At 36.4% G+C, this 8769-nt stretch overlaps 1 protein-coding gene across 7 annotated transcripts; it reads right to left on the bottom strand.

Annotated features, from left to right (window-relative positions):
- Positions 1–1646: 1646 nt before the first annotated feature.
- Positions 1647–8731, bottom strand: LOC142976385 (NADP-dependent malic enzyme-like). Of its 7 annotated transcripts, none has more exons than XM_076119693.1 (14): positions 8534–8731; positions 7085–7238; positions 6554–6712; positions 5868–6049; positions 5551–5731; positions 4873–5001; positions 4278–4460; positions 3949–4171; positions 3534–3676; positions 3132–3302; positions 2656–2779; positions 2374–2530; positions 1915–1966; positions 1670–1786 (listed from the first exon to the last, which is right to left on the bottom strand). In XM_076119693.1, exons 1-13 carry the CDS (start codon positions 8560–8562, stop codon positions 1948–1950), a joined length of 1854 nt encoding a protein of 617 aa, XP_075975808.1. In that variant the 5' UTR covers positions 8563–8731; the 3' UTR covers positions 1670–1786; positions 1915–1947. The 7 variants fall into 7 exon arrangements, with proteins under 7 accessions (XP_075975807.1, XP_075975808.1, XP_075975806.1 ...); XM_076119691.1 differs by having other exon boundaries at positions 7085–7247; XM_076119696.1 differs by having other exon boundaries at positions 8618–8709.
- Between the last annotated feature and the right edge of the window lie 38 nt (positions 8732–8769).

Below are 8769 nucleotides of genomic sequence, written 5' to 3' on the forward strand. Positions count from 1 at the left end.
TATTTTATTGAAATAAGCGGTGCTGTCACTGTGGGTATAAACTAAATATATTTAATCGAAAAAAATCCTGCTTATTCTAAAATGTAACGCCATATTTGGTGTTTCATTGGTAATAGGGCATTAAGCCTCGCCGCAACGAGTGTTCCGTTTAGCCAATACACTTTATTTCAATGCACTTGCTGGCCAATGGTGACCACAGATGTGGTTGGAGTTGAAACTTGCTGCATGGCAAAAGTATTACCGAAATTAAGAGAGACAAAGAGAGATATTTAATATTTGGCCGCCATAAATCTTTATTACGGTAAAAGGAGAAGTTTCAACAAAAGAATGTTGTGTTTAAAATTTATATGACAATGAAGTAAAAGTTTACGATTGAGTGCCGCAGTTGCAGTCCCCGTAACCATTATACCGAAGCGAGGCACTGTTAAAGATTATTTACAGCATTGTTTTACTACTAAGCCAGCTAGGAAGCTTATATTCCGCTATTCGGGTTCAGTTGCTAAACCCTCGCTATTCATATTTCGTCCTCCCGATGCGACCTGTCTCCGCGCTGGATGCACTTTCATTCAAAAATAAATTGATTGATGGGTTTTTTCATTCCCGTCTATACGTCGATTGAACGTGGAATTCAGTTCAAAGTAAATATCTGTACTAAATCGTATTTTATCTAAATGGTGGAAAATAGACAATTGTTAGAGCTTTATTTTGGAAGATACAAAGATTAAATTCTTTGTGTAGGTACCTTAACCTCAGATACTTTGTAGCCTTTACTAGCTTACTGGCCCGACTTCGTCCGGGTTTAGTCAAGTCTATCCCGTTTAATAGTTTCACGGACCTGGAGTCCATTTCCGTGAGTACTTTCGCCTCGATCCCATGATAACCTGGTCCCAGTTTGTTCAAAAGTTAAGCGAGTACTTACATTTCGGTGATGAATTATTACTAATACATATAGATAATATACCAACGTTTGTCAAAGTCTGGACTAAGATCAACACAGTCTAGTCACTCGCGAATAAAACGTTTTAATAATAGAAACCTTCTCAGACATGAGCGTGAGATCGATTGCACTATAGGTGATTGCACCTTAGTCTAATCTCAGCTTTCTACCAATCGATCTTACAGGAATAGATGAAGTTCCTTTTAGATTCACTTTACGTGATATCAATTTATAACGCTTAAGCAAATGGAAGATAGATTTTCATTGGATCAAATTACCTTTCCGAGCTTTAAAGAAACTCTGCCATTAAAGTAATAACAATCAATTTCATGTTGTGCTGGTACCGTCTAACAACCGGGCTGGCCCATGGGGTTCCGTGGCTCACGTGTGATTTGGAAAAAAAAAACAAAGTTACCTATATTTTATCTCGAGTCTATAATAATCAATTCAGTAATTATCGATCCATTAGAATTATATGGATGCGGTATATAACCAACTACAGTCAATTTTATTACCAGTAAGGTAAAAAAAAACGATTGACATCCCCACTTTGTGTTTTTCTGTCAATTGGTGTGGTAACAACTCCTTTAGGGCGACTACGAAGTAGGTACTCTTTATTACAGCTTGTTCGAGAATTCAGACGGTTATTTTATTGGAGGTACACTTAAGTGTATGTAACATAAAAGGGGTTTTAAAATAAAAGGCACTTTTTCAATCAATAGAATAAATTATACTAGAAATTGTTAAAGAGACAAAACGTTAGTATAAAACAAATCACAAAACAAATATAATCGTAATATAACACACAAAATGACAGCGTTTTCCAATGTAATTTATTTTATCAGTAATCTGTAAAGAAAAGTATAAATTATAGATCAATAAATTATTATTATGGTAATAAATTTTTGGTAAAAGAAGTAATAATTTAATAAATATAATGTATTTAAAAAAAAGAAAAGAAATAAAAAAGAAAATACCTCATTTCAGTCCGTGAATAGCCAAGCACGGGTTCATTGGCTAAATTTCTTCCTGAAAGTACGGAGTTATTTAATACTCTTATACCTATTTCAAATTAAAGGAGTGCCTAGCAACTTTAAACATGCAAGTTAATTATTATTTTACATCTGTAGATTGTGAAAACTGGGCCGGCTCTATTAAAAGGTAAAATGTTGCCGATAGTCTACCATAACACGTCAGCTTTCTTCGAAAGCATAAGCTAGAACGATGGATCCACCATACTTTAAGCAAACAGACAGCATAAATTAAAAAAAACACGAGCTGCTTGTTTTCCTATTGTCTTAGCGGCTAGCCGCAGACAGACTGCCATACACACTCCATTTTTTTCATGGTCGTGCGCGACAACAAAAATCAGACGGCGTTTTGACGAACTTTAAGATTGTACTACGTGTATTAATGCCTTATATTAATATACTAACTTGTGTTCTTCAGAGATTTGTTCAATGGATTTCGTTTTGTATTCACTCGGAGGGTAAGTGTATAATTCAGGGACGTATTGTAAATATTTCGTCTTGTAAATATGATGCTGAATGAAGGCATCAAGATCTGTTGGCGTCGGATAAACACTCGCTATATCTGTAAAAAGATGAAGTCTGTCAAACGACATTGAAAACTTTTTTAAATAAGAGCAAACACTGTATAGAATATGTACATTTAAATAACAAGAACACAATTGAATTGATTACTAAAAATGTACCAACTTAGTTTATATGCTCTTTCTACGATCTTTTTTGCGATTTCGAAAGATATTTTACGTATGTTACTGAGCGGTGGATATACACGACCAACATCGATATCTTCTGCCGTACACATATCTGCCACAGACTGAAATAATAAAGTTAATTTAACAAAAATGGTAACATTAATAAAAAACGAGTCTTCCTCTTTAGTCTTATCCAACGTCTAGCGAATATACCTTAGCCAGATTCGGACAACCTACTTAGAGAGTTTTAAGTTCTGTCTTATAGTAATTCTATGAAAAATTCATTATTCGAATGTCAGCCCTATCTCCGAAACAAGAGATGTAGTCAAACATTTTCACTCTAATACCTACATAGGAACACAACAATAAGTCTAAAAAGCTTAAACTTTTTTAATTTGAAGGTAACACATGGAATCATCTCAGCAGTATTTTTTTCCTTAAGAATCTATTTTTACACACATCATTTTTACTTACTCTGGCAGCCGTTAAGAACAAGCTATCAGGTATTTTAGTGACTTCTGCTGCTATTACTCCGAGAGCTATTCCGGGGAACACGTACGAATTGTTGCCTTGTCCCGTGTAATACGTTTTATTGTTGTACTTCACAGGCGGAAAAGGAGATCCTGACGAGTAGACGCAGCGGCCCTGATAAAGTACACACTTTGAAGCTGATGAATAATAAAAATATTTTCAAATCAAACTATTTAGATACCAAACATTAGACGGACGGCACAATTCTTTTTTATAAATGTATCATATTCAGCTACTGGATAGGTTATAAGCCTGTATCGATTAGGAAATCAATAAGCTACATATTGGAGTTTGTTTTGGAAAGTTTCATCGTTTTAAGTTTACTTTATAACATAAGGCCTTTACCTCCGTATTATCATAAGCAGCTTGAGCCGTACATTCCGCCTTATCAGTTGGGTTTGACAAAGCAAAAATAATTGGTCGTTCTGTATTCTTAGCCATTTGTTTCAATATAGCTGGTGTGAACGCACCGCCTTGCGTAGACGCACCTAGAATTAAGAACAATGACACTATAAAATCGTGCTAAAAATACTATAACGAAAAACAATGGGACGAAAGATTTGACTTAAAGAGATTAGACAAACCAAAGATTTTATTTATTTATTTATTTTTGATACATTTGTCCATACTCCACATCCAGTCACTTTCAGTCAGATAGCCAAACAAAACTTATTCGTAAGCCGCGACACTAGGTGCGACTGTTGCCGGCAACAGTCGTCGACAGCGGGATCCTAGGTTTACAATTAGAAATTCATGTTACCGATCAAACAAGTTGGTTTCAAAGTTTCAACAGCTTTCGCAAAGTCCTTCGTCGGCTCCAAGTCTTTTCCAAAATGTTTTGCATGTGCAGGCAATCCGCTTTGCCGTTTAGATGTTAGTAGGCCATCAATATCAAATAAATAGATTTTGTCTTGAGCGGCCTTCTTATCCAGACCCTCTTCGACCATGGCATCGACTAGCAAGTCTGCGATGCCCACACCAGCCTGAAAAATATAAACGATAATTTGTTTATGTTGTCTGTACGAAATCCTCATTTCTGTAACTACTCTGCTCAAATGAATATGGCAAAGAAATTAATTGTCAACTTACAGAGCCCGCTCCAAGGAAAAGGAATTTGTTTTCAGATACTTTTTTCTTGGTAATTCTAGCAGCACCAAAAACTCCGGCAACTACCACTCCTGCAGTCCCTTGTATGTCGTCGTTAAACGTACAGAATCTCTCTCTGTACCTATTTAACAGGGTTCCCGCGTTTGGTAAAGCAAAATCTTCGAACTGTAAACATTGTTTCATGAAGCAAGCCATACTAAAACATGTTTTTTGCCTGAGAAGGAAAATAAACTCAAACACATATCATCAGTTTCTGCGTAAGCCAGTCGGAGAACTGGACTTAGGAAGTTGAAATTACTCTTTTAAGTTAAATCATGATTTCGGGAAATATTCATAACTTTTAACTCTCGCGTTGCATGTTTAATGTATAATAGAATACGGGAATTAACGCGAACACGCATTTTACCTTCAAATGCCTAACTTTTCGGCGCAGGTTGCACTCGCCGTGGTCCCAGGCTGACTCAGCCTAGGACCACGGCGTTGCTGAGTCATTCGGGAAATATTATGTTTAATGATATTATGTACATGAAATATAGGTATGTATGTGATAAATGAAAGAGTATGACTGTAATTTTACCTGTATGAGCGTGGTTCGCCCGTATCTTTTAACGCAGGCTTGCATGAACTCTTCGACAAATTCGTGATATTCTTCACCACGTACACGTTTGTGCCGTATACCAATGTACAACGGGTCTACTAATAACTCCTGAAACAGAGCTATGTTCGTCAAGCATTCTTTAAAATAAATAAATAAATTTAACCCATTAATGGGGGGGTGGGGTTAGGCCTTGAGTCCACCACGCTGGCCAAGTGCGGGTTGGGGACTTCGCATGCTCTCAATGTATTAAACAAATTTTAGGCATGCAAGGTTTCCTCACGATGTTTTCCTTCACCGTTGAAGCATGTGATAATTATTTCTAATACACACATAACTTCGAAAAGTCATTGGTGTGTTGCCGTGGGTTCGAACCTGCGACCACTTGCATGGGACGTGACAACTTATACCACTCGGCTATCACCACTCTTTTGATTCTATAAGATATGGGATATTAAATTAAGTCAGAGGAGAACTGCTGTCTGTTAAAAAGTGATAAATAATAATACGTTTTTTATGCTTTGCATTTGTAATTCTCTTCTACTTTGTAATGTCCATACTCGATTAACGCAACGAATAGAGAGAATATTAACGAATAGTAAAAGGCATCCGCACTTAACCAACAACTGGGCAGTATACAAAAGAACTGGTGGCACTAACCTCATTGTCAGTACCAACGTCCAAAACAATAGGTAGACATTGATGCGGCTTGATACCAGCAAGCGCAGTGTAAAGGCTGAGCTTGCCTATCGGGATCCCCATTCCGTACGCGCCCAAGTCTCCCAGACCCAATATTCTTTCTCCATCCGTAACACAAATGGCTCGAACGTCATGAATGGGCCTGAAATCATCAATATTAATCAGAGAAACCTATTTTCATAACTTTTACAGAGCGTGGGCAATCGCTACACGGTCGTCGTAATATTTGTAGAGTTTGTGTGGATCAACTGAAAATAGGCATAATAACGTGCACTTACCAATTTTTCATGACTGCGTAAACATGTCCTTTGTCAAATATATTAACAAAGAGACCCCTAGGTTTTCTGTATACGAGTCCAAACCTCTGACATGCAAGACCAACTGTCGGTGTGTACAATATTGGAAGGAACTTTTCCACGTCTGTAGCCACCAAACTGAAGAATAGTCTTTCATTCATTTCCTGTAATGTACACATGTAGATCCTATAATAATAACATAGGTAAACTAAGTCCCTCTCAACTACGTCAAAGAACTTAAGGGTTGGACCCCACCTGATCGCGCAGAACCGCTTTTTCGTGAATGATTTTGCCCACTCTTGGCCGCGCCGCTCACACATCTGCCTTTTGTTCATAATATGCACGCCGCCGCGCAGTGGGCTGAAATCGCAAAATCGGGGCTTAGGAATAGATATATAGCATATTTTTGAATTTTCCCATTTTAGGAAATCAACAACAAACGTAAAATAAGGCGTAGGCGGTTCTGCGTGAGCAAAATAAGGTCCAACCTAAACTGCCATAAGGGCCCTGAAGCCAACGACTTACCTACATAAATGCGTTTGTAAACCGACTGTCCATATTTCAGACTATACTTTTTGGCTAACTATGCGTAGAAAGCTATCACTGCAACTTAGCTATGTAAACAATAATAGCAATTAGATGTATGAAAATATATAAATCATATTTACTAGTAACTCGCTCAAATAAAGATATTTGTTTAGAGGACTGTCGAATCTGTCAAATGAGTATTTACAAATCGCCACTTGTTCTTCTTGCGTCTTAACTCCGCCTGATAGAAGCCCTTGCAAGCCAAGCACTTGACGCTCTTGCAAAGTGAACGCAAGACCCTGAAAAAGTTTAGGTAGGTACCTAATTTGTTTGCTATTCAAAGTGAATGTTTAAACTTTTGGGCAAAATAATATTATTTAATCCATAATTTGACTGTAGAGGAGAAGCAAATCTTGTTTTCTGGGAGACTGGAATGCGGCTTTACCCAGGATGTTTTGAGAAGAGTGTGACCAATCCGGATGCCTTAGGGGAGGGTACCTACATTTAGTCGGACGATCTAACGAAAAACAGTAAGTCCAAAATGTTAGATAAAAACAGCATTTAAGTAACACGCGCCAAAAACTTTGTGTGTGACAAATTGCAGGTTACGTAATTATTGGTCGCCGTCGTTGTTCAACAACGGTTTCATTTATAAATATAATAATATGTACCTTGTGAAGATGGGCGTCTCTTAGATAGTCTATACCTCTCTCTAAGTTAGGACATAAAACCCAATAAACGGCACTGGCAGAAAACTGTGCACGTTGTTCTTTGTTTTGTCTGGATTGTAGCGCCAGACGAATAAAAGCGAGAGTATTTGTACATCTGCAACAACTAATATAACAATGTGTATCTAAGTATCATAAATGACAGCTTGAACTAACTCTACAATTAAGTGGGTCCATTAGTTTATTTATTTATTTATTTAAACTTCTTATACAATTTGTATAAAGGCGGACTTAATGCCTAAGGCATTTTCTGCCAGTCTACCTTGGGGTGATGCAGAGATTAAATGAAGTAGGTGTTTAAATTATCAAGGAGGAAAATTTAGTTGAAAAAAAGGTTTATAAATAAATAACAATGTGGTCATGTGACTATACATAAATATAGATGAGTATATATGTTACTGTAAAAGCCCGAACTGTGGTAAATCCTAAGATTTTCCGGTAAAACCTAAGATTTACCAACTCTCAATGGTAAAAGTCCGAACAAGCCAGAGTTTAAAAACTATGTTACGATATATAAAAAAATCCTCCTTCATAACTATGTTTATAACTATTTCACGGTATAATTATATACTGTGACATAGTTATAAAGAAGGAGTTTTGGGCATAGCGACATGGGTAGGTTGGGTACGAAGGCTAAGGTGGGAGCGAGCGAAGCGAAGCTCCCACCTTAGCCTTCGTGGTTATTTTTTTTTAACCACCCAGAAGGAGGAGCCCCGCGAAGCGGGGCTCCGGCGACATCTCGATATCATCAAGTGAATATAGGTAAAAGTTCGAAATAAAAGAATTGTTCGGACTTTTACCATTGCGAGTTGGTAAATCTTAGGTTATACCGGAAAATCTTAGGATATACCACCGTTCGGGCTTTTACAGTAACATATACATACATAATTATTTACAGTTACAAAAATATTAAATACGAATAATTCAATATATTATATAAATAGATGATATTAAAGACACACAATAAACTAAATACTTCATAAATACAAACTAAGATAAATGTGATTTTTAATGTCTCAGGAACGGCCAAATCGATTACCACATGGGATTTCAATGTTGGTCAAGTAGGACAGGAAATATCGAGAATAGTAAAGCAGTAAGAGTCCTAACTTCCTATACAGTAGGTACTAAGCTTTAACGACGTCTGGAAACATTGACGTTTCTAATTACAAATGTTTATTGCCCATAAATATCCGTGAACTTATAATTAGGGTAGCAACTTTTGTAACAGAGTAGAAAAGTAAGTATCAATAAGAGTTCTATTTGCTTTCCTTACTAAGTATTTTTACAATAATAAGGTAGCTGAAGACAGCCTAGATTCTAGATAACTAAGAAAAAAGACTTTGCTGTGGTTGAATAACTGATTTTACTGTGATTGTAGAATGTACTTACATGACAAACTTATGAATTATACTCAACATTTTTTGAAACTGACATTACACAAGAATTCCCATTAAAATTTCTTGTTTTCAGTACCTCATCAATAATCCATTTATTCTGTGATTTATGAAGAATCAGTATGTACTTAATAAAAATTTAAATATTATAAATTAGACTAAAAATATTACGATGTTTCAGCCTTTTGTTTGATGAAATGTCATTTTTACGACTTTCAATATGTTTTATTT

This window comes from Anticarsia gemmatalis, chromosome 11 (assembly GCF_050436995.1).
Source record: "Anticarsia gemmatalis isolate Benzon Research Colony breed Stoneville strain chromosome 11, ilAntGemm2 primary, whole genome shotgun sequence".
Lineage (NCBI taxonomy): Eukaryota > Metazoa > Arthropoda > Insecta > Lepidoptera > Erebidae > Anticarsia > Anticarsia gemmatalis.